This window comes from Trypanosoma conorhini (genome assembly GCF_003719485.1).
Source record: "Trypanosoma conorhini strain 025E chromosome Unknown Tco_14.4_contig_00356, whole genome shotgun sequence".
NCBI lineage: Eukaryota > Euglenozoa > Kinetoplastea > Trypanosomatida > Trypanosomatidae > Trypanosoma > Trypanosoma conorhini.
The window spans coordinates 1-18133 of NW_021704442.1; the positions used below are offsets into that span (position 1 = coordinate 1).

Genomic DNA, 18133 nt, shown 5'->3' on the forward strand with positions numbered 1-18133 from the left:
GAGTCTATTCAAACTGCCTTTCCCCCCCACCCCTTCTTTCTTGCCCCCACCATCGTCTGCCGCAGCGAGGGGGGTCTAAACACAGGAAGGGCAAGAATGAACGAACACAAAGGACAAAGGAGGCGCCTCGCCTTCCCCTCCACTTTGCTCCAAAGGCAAAGACGTTCGTAATTATATATATATATATATAAATATATATGTTTGCTTAACATTGGAAAATAGCATCGTAAAGCTGAACCCCAGTTCCATATTCCGAGTGCTCTCTCTATATACGTATTCTTTTTTTTCTTCTTTTCTACAGGAGGCGAGTGTTTCACACCTGGTGGTAACCGACAACAATCTCCAGGGCGGCCCGCCTCATTGAGCCGCGTGGGTGCGTGTGCACTGCACTGATACTTCCGCTGCATACACGCCGTTTTTTTCGTTTTTTTTTAATTCCCTGCCTTATTTGCTGCTGCCTCTTCCTCCTGCTCGTTCATTTCCTCCCCCGCGTCCCTTCCTCCACCCCTTCCCTCCCTCGCCCCTAAGGTTCCTCGTCCCGACGCACCTCACAGAGCGGTGGAAGCATTCCAGGAGGAAACCCAGAAAAGCGGAGAAAACCGGGAAAAGGGGCGCGTAGACGGGGGAAACGAGAAGTAGGATGTGGCAGTCCCTGCCAAGGCACCTTTTAGACAACACCAAGTACATTTCCTCCACGAGCCAATATGTATATATAAATATGTACATACACATATGCACGGACAAAGAACAATGCCAGCGCATCCACTGACAGGAGGAAACGAATATGTGTTTTTTCTAGCTTCCTCCGTTTCCTCAGGTGTAGCTTCGTGGCACCCCCTCGCCTCAGCGCGCGGCAAGGTCTGCGGGAAGCGGCGGTGTCAACATGCCACCTGGGCGCGCTGCCAGCTCTTCGTAGTCGAGGATCTTGCCGAGGGGTGAGACCGCAGTTGCGGCTCCACCAGGTCCACGTCGAGGCAGTGGGCTCGTGACCTCGTCGTACCGTTCCTTTTCAGCACTCATTGCATGATTCATGCCCTCGCTGCGAAAGGGCGTGGAGTGCTCAGAGAGCGGCCGCGGACCATTGATGCCCTGGGCGTTGCTTTGAAGCTTCGATGACTTTGCATGGGGGCTGAGAACAGCCTGAGACGTGTCCTGACGGTAACGCTCAGCCAGCGCCCCATCGTCGGACCCAACGCCGTTGCTGGGGTCAATGTGCTTCCTCCCGTTCTCGGGGAGAGAAAACGCCTTGGTCGCCACAATGTCCTGTCGATCGTCGTATGCAATTCTGCTGCGATTCTGAAGACTCTGGGGCTGGCTAGGAGACTCATTTCCCTTCACAGCAGCCTCCCAGGAATCACTGTAGGCCTCAGAAAGTGCGCCGCAGAGCTCATTCTCCCGCCCCCTGTACTCCTCTAACATTGTCCGCATCTCTTCCTGGGAGTTTGCCGGCTGACGTTGAATAAATCGCTCTATTGTCGTCCGGTAACGGTTCTTGGAGGTGCGATGGGTGCCCTGAAGGAGCGGCATTGGGGGCGCGAGCTCGGTGCCCACCACCGCCTGCTCGGCGTGCCCACGCTGGGGGCTGTAGCCACGCGACAAGGAGCTCCGCAGGCGCGAGGTGAGGGTGTGGGCGGCGTACAACTCAGCCTCGCGCGGGGAAACGGCCCTGACACCCCCGGGGCTCCGGTGGATCGGCTCGCTGCCGCGGCATTCCCGCATGTGAGTGGAATTCGCACGCTCCTCAGCTAGGGTCGACCCACGCCATTCCTCCTGACGACCGTTTCTGCTAGGACTCAAGCGACGTGGCCCTGACGGACGTCCTCCTTCATCCAGTTGTCGGCGCCGTACATTATCGACGTCCTCCAAGAGAAGGCGAGGTTGACGGGAGGCGCTATCTGGGCTTTGCTGTCTGCCACGCACGGGAACCAGCTGACGGTCACGGTTTTCATTCAGCGAGGCCTTGGAGAACGCCGACGGGGCCCTTTGGGCGGGATTGTACCGTCGTGTGGGCGTCCTGCAGACACTGGACGTCCTGCGCGGGGTGGTCTTCGGCGGGGGCGGCATCGGGCGGCCAGAGCTCGTGTACAGATGATGTGTTCCCGACATCCTTTACTCTTTGCGTAACTTTCCCTCCTTCCTGTTCTCACCTCTCCTTCGCTTTCGTGGCGGCGTCTGCCTCGCTTCCTCTCCCCGCCTCGCCCCTTGAATCTGCGCCCTATGCGGTGGCCTCCTCCCTCCCAGCGCGCGTCCCACGGCAACCCGAGGAAGGCCGGCAAAAAAAAAATGACACAGAGCAGAAGGAAGCGTACAGACAGAGAGAGAGAGAGAAAGAGAAAGAGGGACAAGGCAGGCACACAGAAAGAGAGCAAGGGGGAGCAGAGCCACCCACCCACTAGCTAGCAAAGAAGACGGCTGTCCGTTGCGAAAGTGTGCGTACGCGTGTGGGGCCTCTCGCAGGACGTCCGGGAGGAAAACACGTCAGGCGTGCGTCTAGCACCACATAGCCCAGGCAAGCATGCACCAGTGCACGCCATCCAAGGCGAAGAACTCACATCACAGCCCCACATCCCACTCAGGACGTTAACAGCCCCCTTCCCTCCCTCCTACCCTCTCTGACAAAGCGGAATGTCACCGAGAAAACCGACGCTGCGTTGGCACCGAGTAGGAGGGAAAAAAGAGAAAACAAAACAAAACAAAAAAGAAAAGCTTCACAACACTCAACGCATAAACTAATATGCTTCAAGGCCCCCCCCCCTCTCCCCCCAACATCAATCTCGCTGCCAAAGACGAACACCAGGGAAGAACTACTTACTACTCGCATACAACCCTGCGTCATCAACGCCTATAGTGCCTCGCCCCGCCTCCTGCTGTTCCTACAAAGTTCGAAAAAAAGAAAAAAGAAAGAAATTAAAGCCAAGTCACGCTCCACGCGGGAGAACCCTCCCTTGCCTCAGGATTGACTTCCTCCACTCTCGCGCCCCAGTCAGCCAGATACCTAAGGCCTCAAACCCACGGCAAACAACCCCCAGACCAGTTAACAAAGCGGCAGTCGTTGGGGAAACCGCATCCGCCGGACCGCTCCCCTGTGTGGAGGGGAAAAAAAATTGTTTACCGCGGCAAAAGAGAAAGAAAAATGCATTTGCGCCCTTTGCGCTCCAACTAGACCTATGCATAAAGGTGAAACCCACATACACACAACAACACACAAAAAAAAACAGTAGTGGTGGTGGTGGTGGAAACAAAACGAGAAATAAGAATTAATAAAATTTAAACCGCATAACAACAACACTTATCTCTCATAAAATAAAAATAATTGCACCACCTCCAAGAGGAAGCCTGAAAACAAGGACGAAAATTACTATTAAGGCCAAGTTATTAGTCCACACCGCATTTCTTTAACCTAGCAAACGCGGCCATCAGTCTGGACTCGACGACAGACATGTTATACACGGCAATCTGATCGACAAACCCCCGGTACCTGTAATTGAAGGCGCAGGAACGCAGTTGCTCCTTAACTGCATCGAGCTCCAGCTTCTCTCGCTTCGCCGAGCGCGCGGAATTCTTAGTGCCGGCCAAATACATATCAACAGCCTCAATGTTTTCGTACCAGACACCGACGTAATCGGAATACGACTTGTAAAAGTGTAGCAGCTTTTGCGGGCAACCGAAAGGCATCAGCTCCAACAGCGCCCGGCAGCGGTTTCGACGGCGTCCGTCCATCCACAGGACGTGCGTCAGTCCCATACCGTGCAGGCCCATCATGACGTCGGCGTGACGACCGACATGGAACTGCTCCTCCAGCGACATCCGCTCCAGGTATACCACCTGCACGTTAAATCCAACTCGTTCCGCCACTGCAACCACGGCAGTGTAGTTGTAAATCCCACGATGCTTGCGGTTGATGAGCAGTAGTCTGGGGCGATAGACAGGGGGATGCGCGGGCACTTCACTACTTTCATTGTTGCTGCTTTCCCCCATCGCTTCTAACTCTGACGTCCAAAACCGCCGTGCAATGTGCCGAACATGACTGAGTCGGCGCAGGATAGGTAAAGGTACAGCTGTCGCCGTTTCCGTATCGGCAACCACATCTTGTTTGGACTCGTACGGCGTCTCGTTAAAGTATCGAAGCAGCATATCGGCGGCAAGACGAACTGCAACAGACTTTTGCTGAAATGTCCCATCCGACGGCACCTCGCCGGCCAAAATGGCCTGACAGGTGCAGTAGACGGTGTTGTTGTACAGCACTGGTGCATCATCAAAGAAGTAGCGCGAGGGCGCCGTTGGGTAGCCAAAGGCACCCAGGAAGCGTGCTGTCACCGGCAACGCGCTTCGCATCACCGCTCGCGGCCACAGCAGCCTCCGATGTGGGATAATCAAGAATTGTGTAGGCAACTTCCCAATCTCACTGTACTTCCACGTGGAAGTTGTGACATCCACCTCCGTCATGATACTCATTACTTCCTTCACCAAGTCATTAATTTCGTGATACAGCTGGCCAATGGAGTGGCGGTTCAGCGGAATAATTCCTATCGCTGGCACGAATGCAATGCTTGTAATAGATGCGTCGTTCTGCATGTCCCGCAAGACGGCGTTGGTTAAATGCGACCAGTGGGGGCGAAGAAAAAAAGACGATTCCGCGCTCTTTCTGGTTTTCTGGCAACAATCCCCTTCGATGTACAACACATCGTGCCGAAAGCACACTGGTTTTGCAATGAGCGGGTATGGCGGCAGACGACTTTCATTATTCTTCGCACTCGTCCGAGGAAGGGTTGTGAGGTAATTGCGGCTTGGCGGGTTCCTCGTCAGTTCGGGGGCGTACGCGGCGCAGAAATTGCCTAGGTGGCTGAGTTGCAGAACCGGCTCCCCGCTCCGTGGGCGGGCACGCAGGATGGTCCCACCGCCTGGGCCGCGCTGCAGGAGCTGCGTGGGAAAGGGCCCGAGGCTGCCACCCCGCAAAATACCCCTCGTCCATTCCTCGGCGGCAGGCGTGGAGACGAAAAATGTGCAAAGAGACAATATCGTACAAAGGCCAAACAGGCCAAATAGGCCCAGAAGGCGCCCTCTGGTGGAGACTTTGAGGGCCCAACACTTTTTCACACGACACCCAATGGCCATAACCCCCCACAAATGCTTCACTTCCCGTCAAAAGAAAATAAACGCAGGCTAAGGCGGAAACACAGAGGACAAAAACAGAAAATAAGTATAAATAGAGTAAAAAACAAAAAAACAAATACATACGTATATAGTTCGGAATTAAAGAGGCGGAACTCCACCGAGCTGTAAGAAAGCAAAAAAAAAAAGACATTCCGTTTTTCTTTCGTTTTTTTTTGCTTTCTTCGGTGCCCCCAGCTTTGCACAGTTGAGGGGGAAATGCGTCCGTAACTTGCCTCATAACACTAGTTGGAGGGACGATAGGCGACACTGGGGAAGGGGACACTTATAGCAAGTACCGATAAAACCACCTCCCACTTTTTTTGTTTTTCCTTCACTGGATAGCCGCAGTAGGGCACACTATTGCTCCTACTCACTTTAAGTACGCTTGGAAAGGGAATATGACAACTGAAAGCGAAACTTTTTTCTTTTTATTTTTCGGATGGGACTACTATCTATCCCCGAGGAATTTCAGGCCCGTGCCCATCTCGTACAGCGACAAAGAATCTCGCCTGTACTTCCTTACAGGGGATGTTTCGCACACGCGGGATTCGGCCTTCTTTCCAAGATTTTTTTGATACGCCTGCCGCCACCGCTCTTCCGCATCACGGCGTTCGGCACTTTTACTGGTGGCATCTCGCATCGAACGCTGGAGGGGATACACGGAGAGTATGTGGGCCCCGTTGACCTGCAGAGGCCCGGCGTCGCTGTCGTGAGGGGGCACAGCCGCAGCAACGCCGCTGCAGACGGGCAGGGACTCCTCCACGTTGCACGGCTCACGCGCGACGGGTACCGCGGCGGCGTTGCCGGGTTTGTCATCCAACCGGAAAAGGTACGCGGGAAGAAGAGGCGGGGGAAGCTCCGCAACTTCGAGTGGAGTGCGGGAGCCCGCCTTATGGGCCAGGCCACCCTCGGTGTCCTCATTCGACTCTGTAATTATAGCAGGGGTTGCTGCCGCACACAGTCCACTGGGCTGCGACGGCGGCGCCATGCATGTCTCCTTCTCCTCCGCCGCTTCCTCCTCATGCGGTGGGAAGGCCGCCGTACGCCACGGCTCCTCATTGGCGGTGTTGTCTCCTGCTTCGCGTCCAGCCAAGGCCGCGTCGTTGGGCTCTGTCCCACGCCAAGGCGACATCCATGCCTCGTCCGTTGTGCTCGCCCGCCGCGCCGACGCATCTGTTGCCGCCCTCCCTGGCAACTCACCCGCTTCCGTCGGGCCTGCCGCTGCCGGGAGTTCAAAGCCCAACTCGGCCGCGTCGCCCTCCTGCCGCAGCGGTTGCTGCCCGGTGAGGTCGGCTGACACGGACTTCTCGCTCTGCGACGGGGCCGCCGCCGCGTCATGCGCCTCAGCCTCCGTCAGCAGCTCAGTCGAACTGCTTAGTGTCTCCGTTGGGGTTCCCTGTGGCTCCGCGGCATGGTCGACAGCGCGCGGCCCATCATTGTCCTCCTCCTCCTCCTCATCCGCTTCTGAGGGCAACGCGGCTTCCGCCGCGATAGCACCTTTATCAGGCAGCACTACCTCCTCGGCGGTGAGGTGCGGGACGCCCACCGCCTGTGCGTCGTGCTCCTGCGCGGGTTCCTCATTGCGTTCGCGTTGCTGCGCCGCCGTTTCGGCCCGGAGCGCCTTTTTCCGCTCCTGCTCCTCCGCGACGACAGAATTCATGTAGTGCGTCCTCGTAGGCCGCGGCAAAGCAAAAGCTCCCCGCGCCGCACCCCCTTTTCCACGACAGGTTTTCTCAGAGAGGCTGCAAAGACTCTTCCCGACGTACTTGGCAAGCGGTCCTGAGCGCACGCACTGCTGCACCGAGACATGGCGTTCGGGCACAAAGTGCAGAATGACGCGGAGCAGCTCCAGCGGAAGCCCTTGAGCGGGTCCGTTAAAACGAAGAATGGCCGCAAAGAGCGAATTGTTCACGGTAACTCGCATCCACAAGGTGGTTTTCGGTGCATCCCTGGCCTGCTGCTGCTGCAACACAATGTGCACAAGCCGCTGGTCCTCCGCGGCGGGCGGGGGCCCGCAGAAGACGAGCGATGCCTCGTGTGTGACGCGCCCATCGCTGGCGTCGATGAGCAGCAGCTGACCGGACCCCGTCACAAGAAGAAGGCGCGGGAGCCAACTCGTGGTGAGGATTCCAACCGACTGGCGACGCACGCGTGTGGCAAACACGGGGCACAGCAGGGAAGCCTGCTGCGGAGAAATGTGTAGCGCCTTCACGAAGCTCCCAGACATCGAAATGACGGCCAGTGGGGCGCCGTAGACGCCCCCCAAGGCGGCAGCCCCGTCCATTGCTTGCGGCCTCGTCCAAGGAGGGGGTAGGAGAGGGAGAGAGAAAAACAAAAAAAAAGAAGTAAGCGGGGGAGGAAGGGAGCGCAGACGACGAATAAGCAACTCAAAGACGCACAATAAGAAAACAGCGAAAGCCTTTCCACTCGTGCCGCGCGCAAGACGCATTCAAGCAAAGCACCTACACCAATAATTACCTTCGAGCAACGGAGGGCAGCGAGGCAATAAAGAGCAAGTACATTGCACACAAAGAGAGAAAATGAGGTAAATAAAGATATATATATATATATATCATCAAGATTCACAGTACGATAATAGACAACATACAGACACACAGACACACTGTCACAGAGAGAAGCTCATTTCACGCAATCACTTTTGGAACATTTGCCAGTGAGGAGGCATCGATACAGCCCCCAACTCTTTTCTTGCGCCGTACAACAGTTGCGACGTGAGGTACTCCCAAGAGAGATCCTCCACCTTTTCCCAGTCCATCAGCAGAAGCTGCCTTTTGGATTGGACCAGCCGAAGCCTCTTCTCCACCCTTGCCAAAGTATCGGCTGAATGCCTCTTTTCCCACTCGCAGATCCGTGCAGTCAGTTCAGAGGACTTAGCGTGTAGGGATGCCAAGTTTTGCTTCAGCGAGCGCCACAACAACCGTTCTTCTGGCCTCAAATACCGCACCATCTCCTCGTCGCGCTGCACCTCTGTCTGACGTGCACGGCGCACAATCTCTTGCACTGCCTCCACCTGAGCCACGACTTCCCACGGCGGCGTTCGCTCCACTTCCCCCGGACCGTCACGCGGTTGAGGGGTAGGAGGATTTTTGGGTTGGGCCAGCTGATCGTGGTGCCGGTCTGTCACCGCCGCCGCCTCCGCCTTGAGTTCAGCCCCAGCATAAACTCGCCGCCCTACGGCCTCCACCTCATCCCCTACATGTGGAAAACCTGGGGGCGGCTGAGGACGGCGCAGCGCTGAGGGGCGATGCTGTCGCCGCGTCTCATCCAGGACCTTTTCAGTTGAACGTGCCTCTGCAGCGCCTGCAGGCGCTTCATGTTCCTTAACATTATCGGCCTCCACCTTTTCCAGTTTCCACGCTGGCGATGGCAAATTTCCCCTCTGCTTGGGTGCGGGGGGCACAGGTAACGCCTGAATTGCACTCGTGGCACTTGGCGCGCGCGTCGAGGCCTGAGTGGATGGGGCGTGAGCCACAATGTCATAGACGGGGCTGTTGGACCACCGCCTGTGCGTCACTGGGAGCATGCAGTACACGCCCACGTCATGCTGCTGCCGCCGCTGCGCGTCTTCGACAACGATGGTGTGGCTGCTTGGATGCTCCGTAACCGCTGCCTCCAGGGCGGCTGTTGGGGAATGGCGTTCCTTTTGCAAGGAGATCGAGGCGTCCATGGGGGCCTTTTCCTGTTTGATAGTGGAGAGAAAAGTCGATGAAGACGTCAGTGCGGCATCCAAGGGTTCTGACAAAGGCAGGTTGGCTTCGACCACACCGCTGCGCTGGTATTGAGACTTTGGCTGCTGCAGCGCCCCCTCTGCTGGTTCCCTGTCGGCGTAAAGGAAGGTGCTTCTGGAGGCAAACAGGGGTGTCTGCGTGGGTGGCAGCAGGGAAGCTGCCGGTTCCTCCTCAAAGGACATTTTCGAGGTGGCAGTGAAATTTGTGGCCGGTGCAACCGCCGCCGGCGGGGACGACGATTCGCGCCGGGCCTGCTGCGATGCTGCGGCGTTTCTGGCGCCTTCGGTAGACGCCGTGACCGCCCTCGGCTTTGGCCTGTCCTCAAAGGACGTCGGATACGCCCCTCCGTTTGGGCTCAGTCCAGCGTCCAGGCGCCGCCGCCGCCGCCTCACCTCCTGCTGGCGGAGGCCAGAAAAGGAGGTGGTGCGTGGCGACCGGGAGGAGGACTTTGCCTGCGGCGGCGGCGCCGACGGCAACGGCAAGAAAGACCCGCGGCCGCCATGCCCCTGCAGCTGGGGGCGGCGCCCCGTCATCTGTGCGGAGCTCGCTTGTGGAAAGGGGGAGGGGGAGAAAAGCAAGAAAAGAGGGCAAACGTCAAGGCGGAGCGGCGAGAAACCCCCCCCCCCCAAGGCCCTGCCGGGGCCTTTTCTTTGCCCCCCTCCCAACGAGCGAGGCAAAAGCGCACCGCCGCACACACCTCCCTCAGCAAAGCGCGCTGGCAAAACAACAACGTCATCGGCAAAAAAAAAGAAAAAAAAAGGAGGGGATGGAGAAAAAAGCCAACAAACACGCACACACACACGCACAGCATCAGCAGCAAGAACAAACGCTATGGGAGCCATCGCACCTCACTCACCGTCCCCCGCCCCCTCCTCCTCTTTCCCCGGGACAGAAGCTCAGGCATGTATGCCCGAAGAAGGGCGCTGCAACGAACTGCCAAGCGAAGAAACGCAAACGAGGACGCCGGGACCGCTGAAGAGCCCTCCGAGAAGAAACAGCAACTAAGAAAACAACAACGAACAAACGCACGGGAGGGGGGTGGAACAACAACAAGAAGAAAGTTTCGTTTGTGTGGAGCGGGGCGAAAAAAGACTCCCTCCGCTCCCTGCTCCAATGCGAAACGCCAAGACGAAGACGGTGGGGCGCGAAGAAAGAAAGGAAGGAAGCACAAACAAAGAAACCGCCACCACTGCCATGATGAAAAAAAAAACCAACAAAAAAAGAAAATATGCAAATAAAAACAAACGACACATACACACACGCACAAAGTGAAGGGACATTGCACGTAGCGGGGGAGGCTTCAGCCTTTCTTTTTTCTACGCAAAAACATCTTTGTAGACACTTTTCATGTACATGAAACTCAGGCGGACGTCGTCGTTGTAGCACGACACCCTCCTCAGCGCGCTGGCGCTGCGGTTGCCGCGGTTTGACACGGGCGTGCACCCCAGCTCCGATGTGAGTTCACCTGGCTGCGGGCCATCCTCATAGCGCCCCGCGTCTTCCTCACTCTCCATAAGATCGCATGGGAAGGAGAGGCTTCTCTTTGGGCCCTTGTCAAAGGAAGATGATACACTGTTCTGCGCCGCCATTGTGGCGAGGTGCGCGGATGTGGCGGCGCGATGCAGTCTGTCACTAAAGGCTTTTGTTACGATGTTAAGCAGCGGCTCTAGCGCGGCTGCGGCATGCACGTGACGCCATGCTGACCGGAGCGAAGGGAACAGGCGCCCCCGCGCACCTTCGCGTTGACGCGCGGTGGCGCCGCGTTGGCCCAATCCCCCTCCCTTCTCAGCCTCCCGCATCTCCTCCTCGTGTCGGCGCATCCAGAGGAGGAGTCGATACTCCACGGCACCGTTGAAGTCCTCGATGGCGTGAAGGAGGAGGCACCAACAGCGGGCGCGGTACTGCACCTTCGCGTCTTGCACGAGCAGCAACCATTTTTCTACCCACGCCTGAGACGCACCTGCGTGACACGACTCCTCCGCCCAGGCACACACGGCACGCTGGTGCGAGAGCAGCATGGAGAGCTTTTGCACGATGCGGCGCTGGTGCTTCGGCTTCGGTGGTGGCATGCTTGGCACGCCGCGGCGCACCAGCAGCGTGACCGGCGCCTCTGGTCCAGACCAGAGTGCCTTGTCCGCCGTGAAGAAGAGGTGGGCCGCGAGGTCGTCGCATGCCCACCGGGACTCTCCCTTGGCGAAGGTTTCGTCAAGCATGCCGAAGGCGGCCGCGTCCCCTGTTCGCACCCCCGCGGCAGAGGCGCGCTGGTGATGCCTGGCGGCCGCCGACACCGCCTCAAACGGCTCAAGGAGGATGAGAAGCGCCAGCTTCATGAGCTCCGCCGTCGTGAGAGGCGTCTTCGCGGCGGCCGCGCCGGCGTCGTCGCCTGTCGCACCCCCGTTTGGGTCCTCCCGGCCCGTGAGACGCGAGTGGAGCGCGGCGAGCCCCTCCTCCATGGCGTCCAGAGTGGCCTCCAACAGGTGTGCCACCCGCAGCAGGAAGAGGATGTCCCGCCGCTGCGCGAAAAAGATAACGCCCCAAAATTCATTCGATAACACGTTGACGTCTTCCACCACGGCGGCAATTTTGTTGCGCGTGGCGGGGGAGATGACGCCGTTTGCGAGAATGCGCTGCGTGCTGGCGATCATGTCCCCACGGCCAATGTCCTCCCGCAGCTGCTGAATGTGCAGACTGTAGGCAATGGTTTGACCTTCCTCGTCCACTACTTTGCTGCTCGCCTGGGTGCGTGAACTGACGTTACTGCCACGCATATTACTGTTTTTGGAAACCTTCCTGGGGTTTTCTTCCGCTCGTACGGCATGCGCCTCCTCCGTACTCTGCACCGTCTCCCTTTCCTGAAGAGGGGAGGGGGAGGTGGCGGTGGTGGCGCAATGCAACTCCTTTCGCTCCTTCTCAAAGGCAGAGAGGGACTTCGTCATTCCCCGTGCCGCCAAGTGTTTTCGTATGGCTGCCATAATACTTGCATCCCGACAGGAGCAGCTGGCACCCTCCTCGCCTTCGTTCTGTATATCTGTCGCGGTCTTTTGCTGGTGCCGGCGAACCAGTTCCTCCGCAATCCCCTCACAGTACTTGTCCAGGTTAAATGAAAAATACCCAGCCGCCGTCGTCCTCGTTTCCTGTCGAAGAAGGAAAGCAGCCGCGGCAGACCCCTGCCCCGTCACTGCCGCAGGGTTCGTATTCGTATTAGCTGCCGCTGCAGACAGCGGCGGCGGCGGCGGTGGTGGTGGTGCCCTGTCGCTCATGGCGGGACGTGGTATAGGCGCGGCACCGCCCAGCGGCGGAAACACGACGCGCAGGCTAACTGCGAGCAGCAGCCGAAACATGCCCACGGCGGGGTAGTAGCCGTGTCGCGGCATGCGGCGGCTCAGTGTGGCCACGACGTCGAGGAGCTCACCGTTGAAGGTAAAGCGCACGGTGCCGTCCATGAGGTTGACGATGCACCCAACGGTGTCCCCAACCTTCATCCCCCGCGCACGGTGATCGTCCGCGCCGCTGTTGCGCTGACGTGCGCCGACGGGGAAGCGCACCGCCTCACCTTCGCTCTTGCCGTTTATGTACGCCATGCGCTGGGCGGTGAAGAGGCCAACGCTCCACGCCTCTTCGCCGGGCAGTGCGTGCTGCGGAAGGGACTCGCGGCAGATACCAATGACGAGTTCTGGCTCCGTCGCGCTCGGGGCGGCGCCGCGGCCGTTCCTGCCCTCCGCCGCAATGGACCGCACCTCCACCTCAAAGTAAAACACGCCACTGTACGGGTGAATCGGCACATCGCTTTTGAGGTGAATGCGCCCGTTGCCCTCCCTGCGCGCGGGGTTGTTGGCGGCGGACGCGGACGTGCCAAGCCGCGTGCTGCTGGAGAGGAAGTGGATGAGGCAGATGCCGGGGCTGCACGTCTCCTGGATAAAGTGGTTTGCGTCCTGCTGGCCGTCGCCCGCAACGATGCGCTGCGGCGTGGGAAACTTCCAGCCAGAGTAGAACATCAACGACGCAGAAAAGAAAAAAAACCCGACGACGATGACGGCAATAACGAAAAAAAAACAAGTGGGGCTTTCTTAACTGTGAGCTTCACAACTGCAGACGCACCCCACCGGCCAGCGGGTGTGCGAGAGGAGAGAAGAGGAGGGAAGAGAAGAGAAGAGGAGCTTCATCCGGTGAGTGAGGCCCGTAAGACCACCCCACGTCTCGGCAGCGGCGGCGAAAACACACACACACACACAACAAAAAGAGAGAGTGAAGGAGCGAAAGAGGGGCGCGGGAACACGCGGAAGAGAGTCAAAACCACGGAGTGGCGTTGTGCGTGATAACTTCCCCCCCCCCCACCGCCGCTTCTCCGCTTCTCTCGGCTCCGCCTGGACGCAGGCGCCGCGAGGGGAGAAGCGGAGCGGCGGCGGTCGACGGCGCGCAAATGACACACACGACACAAAAGTGCGGCGGCGGGGGGCTCGCACACGCACCGTGAGGGAGGGACACACGCACAGACGAGGGAAGGGACCCGTAGCTGCGCGGGCTGAGGGGGGCGGGAGAAACACACACGCACTCACGCAAAAGACACAAAAATCACTGTTGGTGATACAAGGGAGATGAAGCGAGGAAGAAGAAGACGACGAAATAGCGAGGGTGCACGGCGAAAAGCGCCCTCCAACCCTCCTGCATGGAGGGGAAATGAAGGCGTAAACAAGAACAAGACACAAGGCAGCCGCCATTCGTAAGACACAAGTAACGAAGGAAATACACACACACACACACACACACACACCGACACCCGCAGAGCAGGACGAATACGTAAATACACATTTATGCCTCACCCTCGCTATCTCGGACTCCATGCCTCCCACTCCTACACGCACGCGGACAGGCATCGATCAGACGCCTCAAAAAAGCGTGCCCCGGTCAGCTCCCCGCCTCTTCATGTCCTGCGCTGCATCACACGTAAAGAGGAGGCGCCACTGAAGGGAGAAGAGACGCGTGCGCGCGGAAAGAGATAGATAAAGATAGAGAAAAGTATGAGAGAGAGAGGGGGTGAAGGATTGAAAAAGCCCCCATATAGTACAAAACGAAAAAGCAAAAAAGGAAAAAAAAAGGAGACTCACTGATACAACAAGCAATAGAGAGGTAGAACAACGAAAACAAGAAAAAAAATAGTCCGCATCTCATTGCCGTTGAGCCCATCTCTTTCCCGCGGCCCCACGCGACAGCCTCCGATGGGTTGCCAGGCGGGTGGGGGATGGGAGAGGCTGGAGCGGAGGTTTTTAAGGGGCCGCGCAGAACTATGTGCCGTGCGACGAAAGGGGCCGAAAACAAAAAGGGCAAAACAAAAAAAAACAAAGAAGCAGGAAAAAGAAAACTAAAACAAATACTGCCAGTGCCGCTCACGCCTCCTCTCGTACACCCAGAGACCCCAGAGAGAGGACGCCGTCACGGCTGTGGGCGGTGAGGCCAAGGTGGAAAGGATGAAAACAACAACAACAGCAACAACAAAGAGTAAACACAAGGGGAGCGGTAGACGCACGCAGACACACACAAAGAAAGAAAGCGAAACACACGAATGCATCCGATAAAAACAAAATAAAATGGGGTCGTTAGATCCCAGGGCACTGGCCCTACGGAGGCGTTGGAGTTGACACTCCTAAAAACAAAACAAAAAAGCCGCGCAGACAGACCCAACATAAAACCCCAGTGCACTGTCACATCGGGACGACCAAACAAAAGTATGAAGTGAAGCGTGGGAGAGTGGGAGGGGAAGATGGAGAGTCCTTGCAGGCGCGACCGTGTTGCCCAACGGAGACCTCTCAGCAGTCGCGTGCACGCCAATTCACTTTTTCCCCTACCCCTCCACAGAGGAGGAAAAAAGACGCGTACTGATGCAAGGCGAAACAGCAACAACAACGCAGACAGAGCAGCTGGTGCCTTTTACTTTTGCTCTGAGAGAAGGGTGGTGGGAAGCGGCATGGAAGAAAAATGTGTAATTTTCTCCGTCCTTTCTGTAGCATCATATACATATTAATTTGACACCAAACAGCGAGGGTGTTCAAGGCGATGCCTGAAAAATTATCTGCACATCATTAAGTACTGTCAGAAAGTCAGGGCTGAAAGCGCCTCCAACACGCCAACCTCGTGGAGGTGGGGGGCGGAGAGGGTTTGGCTGGGCCTTCCAGAGGTCCACCCGTTAGCGAGAAACCTCATGTGCCGAAACAGCCTGCAGAGAGAAAAAAAAGCGATCGTTGGGGTATTTTACTGGTCCGCTACCGAACTGGGCCGTGCATCTCGTAAGTTCTCAAAACACTCCACCTCTACCTCAAAGTAAAAAAAAAAGCAAAGGACAAAGATGAAACGGGACGTGCTTCTTCTTGCCTCTTCCCCTCCTCCTCCTCCTCCTCCGTCCTCGCTGCATGATTGGTCCAATTATATATATATATATATTCGTTGTTACCCACGCTCAATCGCAGGTTCCATTTGCCGCAATGGAGGGGGTCACAGGCGTTGTTGCCCCTTCAGCACCAAAATTGACCCCGGCCCTCTTTTTCCTCTTATTCTTTGTGGTTCTTTCGGTGCCCTCTGCGTTGGGTCGATTCCCCCTTTTTTTTTACGCGGTGAACAGGGCCGCTACACCACCAGCTTGTGCTTACGATCTGCCTGGCTGAGGCCTCCCACGATGGCTCTGGAAGCATCCCCGTTACTATCCCCCACCGTCGTTGCGGTGTTATTGTTGTTGCTGACACCAATGCAGTTGAGGCCATGGCCGCCGCTGCCGCTGCCGCCGCCTGCGAGTTTCTTGGGCGATGCCCCCGCCCCGTTAGCGCGTTCATTCTTTTCCACGCCCTCGGCGCACGATGCCACCTGAGCACCGTTGATGACTGCATTCCCTGCCGACTCCTTGACATCAACGACGTGTTCTCTAATGTTTGCCTGCCTGTCACTTCCCGCCTGGTTCGCGGCACGAAGGTTCTCGGCGCTGATAATCGTGGCGCCATACCTCCTCTGCGTTTCCTGCGGGCTCAACGGCGCCTTGACGGCCGTCTCGCATGTTGCCGCAAACGCCCGATGCGTCGACAGAGCTCGGAGCTGGTAGGCGTTTGGTGACTGCAGCAGACGTGCGTAGTCCCCAAACTCCTCTGGGGAGAGGAAAAAATCAAACATCAGCTGCTTGATAAACACCTCCTCCATGAGATTCAGCGATTTTGTTTCTAAGCCAAAGACCTCCGCGAAGTGGCGGTTGTTGACGCTACGCAGCTCCATCGTTTTGGAGGCGACGCGCACGGAGGTGAGGAAGAGTCGCAGTATGTTGCGTTCCGTGAGGATGAGGTTGGGGTGGTGCAGGCAGAGGCGGTCAAGGTAGATGACGGCGCCAAGGAGGGAGGAGGGGGAGATGAAGGTGTACTCCGCCGTGCGGTGCACAAAGTCCTGAAAGGAGAGCTGCAGCTTCGCCCCCTGTTGCTGAAAGATGACAAAACTAGCATCGGCCGCGGCGGCGTGGACGAGCTTTCGGTTCTGTTCCACCACCGCCTGCAGGGCATTCGCGATGCACGGGACAATTTGGGCGAACTCCGGGGAATACTTTTCCCGCAGAATTTCTATCTCACTCGGGGCCTCAATGGAGCGCCCACTCGACGTCCCAAAGTGCAGTGGCCGCTCACACGGCGACATTGTGAAGGGCGTCCGCTTACTGCGCGAGGCCAGCGTCATCTCGCGGTGCTTCTCGCCAGTTCGGTTGACCGGAACGTGCAGCGTCTCAAAGAAGAACGTGCGTCTGTCCGGCGTATACGTCTGCACAGGGAAGAGGTACGACGATGGCCGCGGCTCTTTTCCAAAGTTTTTTGTCAACACTTCAAAGATGGCCTCGGGTTCATTTACCAAGGTTTCATTGATGTCTCCCTTCAGCACGGATTGCAGGCAAGCCAGTATGCTCTGGTCGCTGAGAAGGTGTTTTTTGCGGTAGGCCAGAAAACGAAGCCGCGCGGATACGGTGGCGCATTCCGGCCCAATCTCCAGAATGGCCCGGCGCATCAGCTCCTCCTCCCTTGAGGCATAATTCTGCAGCAGTATTCCACTCTGCCGCCATTCCGCACCCGCGTAAGAGGGGTAGAGCGTCAGCAGGTTCTCCAGGCGTCGAACGTAGTAGTCGGGATCCACAAGCAGCCGCATGTGTCGGTGAATTTCCTCTTCGGAGAGTCCCTCACGCAACATGGCAGCCACATCCACCTTCGCCAGGAGTTCGTTGTTGCCGTAGCTGCCGAGGTAGCGATTCTTGTCCTGCATGAGGCGTTCAAGTATGCAGTCCTGGTCGTCACCGGGGTTGACGGAGGCAGAGAAGATGACGCCTCCCACATTGAGGCCTACCGTACGCGTGACAGACTTCTTCCGTCGTATTTCTTCGGTTGCCACGGTGAAGTACCCGACGCCGTTGGAGGGCGTGCTGGTGTCTAGGGTGCTTGTGATCCACCGCACCAGGGAGGATCCTAGACGGTGCTGACGCATGCCAACCATGACATCAATCAGCGTTGAGAGGCCACGCGGGGAAGGGTATTGCAGCAGAATCTGATTTCCCTTCATCACACCCCGCCGCGGGGTGTCGTCACCGTCGCCGCCCCCCTCCTCGGACGCCTCCTCCTCCGCTGCTGGGCGCCACCGCGGGCACGGTGCGTCACGCGGCGAGGCGCATTGCAGCGTACCTCCTGTGCTCGCGTTGGGGGAGGCGGGGCTGCCGAGGTCCACCACAAGCCGCCCACCCTTGAACAAAATGGAGGAGGAGGAGAACGGCAGCACACGCTCGTTCAGCTTTAGAAATGTGATGTGCCGCTCCTGGTAGTCGTACCTGACTACAGGCCGCACGACGAGCTCAATCTGCTCCCGCCGCGGGTCCAGCTGCTGCATCTCCCGCGGCAGGTCATAGAAGGTGTGGATCGTGAGAAGCGTCTGCGCAATGGGCATCCGGCCGCGCTGGTGTTCGCCCACGCACCCGTTTGCGCCAGTCGTTGTGCCTGCCGTAGTCATTACTGGCGTTGCCTCACTCACGCGCTAAGAGAGATTTTGCGAGAGAGACAGAGAAGGGGCAGCTCCTGCTTGCTCCTCCTCTCCTGCCTCTCCCCCTATATATATATATATATAGTGTTACTATTATTACTATATCTGCGTAGTGTACACGGCAGCGTAGTGGTGTGCGTCTACGCCGTTGAATTGTATTCCCTTCGTCGCTTCACTGCGGGGACGCCGCAGAC

The 18133-nt window shown here is 57.6% G+C and overlaps 6 protein-coding genes across 6 annotated transcripts, besides 20 other annotated features; all 6 read right to left on the bottom strand.

Moving 5' to 3' along the window:
* Positions 1-172: 172 nt before the first annotated feature.
* Positions 173-199: a microsatellite.
* A 503-nt stretch (positions 200-702) lies between these two features.
* Positions 703-734: a microsatellite.
* A 109-nt stretch (positions 735-843) lies between these two features.
* On the bottom strand, positions 844-2106 carry Tco025E_05800 (uncharacterized protein; the record flags this gene model as incomplete). Its single annotated transcript, XM_029372690.1, has 1 exon — positions 844-2106. One exon carries the CDS (start codon positions 2104-2106, stop codon positions 844-846), a length of 1263 nt encoding a protein of 420 aa, XP_029227215.1.
* Positions 2107-2288: 182 nt separating this feature from the next.
* Positions 2289-2381: a sequence feature (GA-rich).
* Positions 2382-2670: 289 nt separating this feature from the next.
* Positions 2671-2705: a sequence feature (A-rich).
* Positions 2706-2884: 179 nt separating this feature from the next.
* Positions 2885-2907: a microsatellite.
* Positions 2908-3217: 310 nt separating this feature from the next.
* Positions 3218-3236: a microsatellite.
* Positions 3237-3375: 139 nt separating this feature from the next.
* Tco025E_05801 (glycosyltransferase) lies at positions 3376-5115 on the bottom strand (the record flags this gene model as incomplete). Its single annotated transcript, XM_029372691.1, has 1 exon — positions 3376-5115. The coding sequence occupies one exon, from the start codon at positions 5113-5115 to the stop codon at positions 3376-3378; it is 1740 nt and encodes a 579-aa protein (XP_029227216.1).
* Positions 5116-5183: 68 nt separating this feature from the next.
* Positions 5184-5235: a sequence feature (A-rich).
* Positions 5236-5602: 367 nt separating this feature from the next.
* Tco025E_05802 (uncharacterized protein) lies at positions 5603-7438 on the bottom strand (the record flags this gene model as incomplete). Its single annotated transcript, XM_029372692.1, has 1 exon — positions 5603-7438. The coding sequence occupies one exon, from the start codon at positions 7436-7438 to the stop codon at positions 5603-5605; it is 1836 nt and encodes a 611-aa protein (XP_029227217.1).
* Positions 7439-7700: 262 nt separating this feature from the next.
* Positions 7701-7727: a microsatellite.
* Positions 7728-7807: 80 nt separating this feature from the next.
* On the bottom strand, positions 7808-9436 carry Tco025E_05803 (uncharacterized protein; the record flags this gene model as incomplete). Its single annotated transcript, XM_029372693.1, has 1 exon — positions 7808-9436. One exon carries the CDS (start codon positions 9434-9436, stop codon positions 7808-7810), a length of 1629 nt encoding a protein of 542 aa, XP_029227218.1.
* A 207-nt stretch (positions 9437-9643) lies between these two features.
* Positions 9644-9662: a microsatellite.
* Positions 9663-9685: 23 nt separating this feature from the next.
* Positions 9686-9710: a microsatellite.
* Positions 9711-10103: 393 nt separating this feature from the next.
* Positions 10104-10163: a microsatellite.
* Positions 10164-10219: 56 nt separating this feature from the next.
* Tco025E_05804 (uncharacterized protein) lies at positions 10220-12898 on the bottom strand (the record flags this gene model as incomplete). Its single annotated transcript, XM_029372694.1, has 1 exon — positions 10220-12898. One exon carries the CDS (start codon positions 12896-12898, stop codon positions 10220-10222), a length of 2679 nt encoding a protein of 892 aa, XP_029227219.1.
* A 125-nt stretch (positions 12899-13023) lies between these two features.
* Positions 13024-13060: a microsatellite.
* A 58-nt stretch (positions 13061-13118) lies between these two features.
* Positions 13119-13138: a microsatellite.
* A 510-nt stretch (positions 13139-13648) lies between these two features.
* Positions 13649-13674: a microsatellite.
* A 194-nt stretch (positions 13675-13868) lies between these two features.
* Positions 13869-13934: a sequence feature (GA-rich).
* A 278-nt stretch (positions 13935-14212) lies between these two features.
* Positions 14213-14275: a sequence feature (A-rich).
* A 98-nt stretch (positions 14276-14373) lies between these two features.
* Positions 14374-14396: a microsatellite.
* Positions 14397-15268: 872 nt separating this feature from the next.
* Positions 15269-15302: a microsatellite.
* A 19-nt stretch (positions 15303-15321) lies between these two features.
* Positions 15322-15338: a microsatellite.
* Positions 15339-15521: 183 nt separating this feature from the next.
* On the bottom strand, positions 15522-17846 carry Tco025E_05805 (putative cyclin 11; the record flags this gene model as incomplete). Its single annotated transcript, XM_029372695.1, has 1 exon — positions 15522-17846. The coding sequence occupies one exon, from the start codon at positions 17844-17846 to the stop codon at positions 15522-15524; it is 2325 nt and encodes a 774-aa protein (XP_029227220.1).
* Positions 17847-18005: 159 nt separating this feature from the next.
* Positions 18006-18044: a microsatellite.
* The last annotated feature ends 89 nt before the right edge of the window (positions 18045-18133 follow it).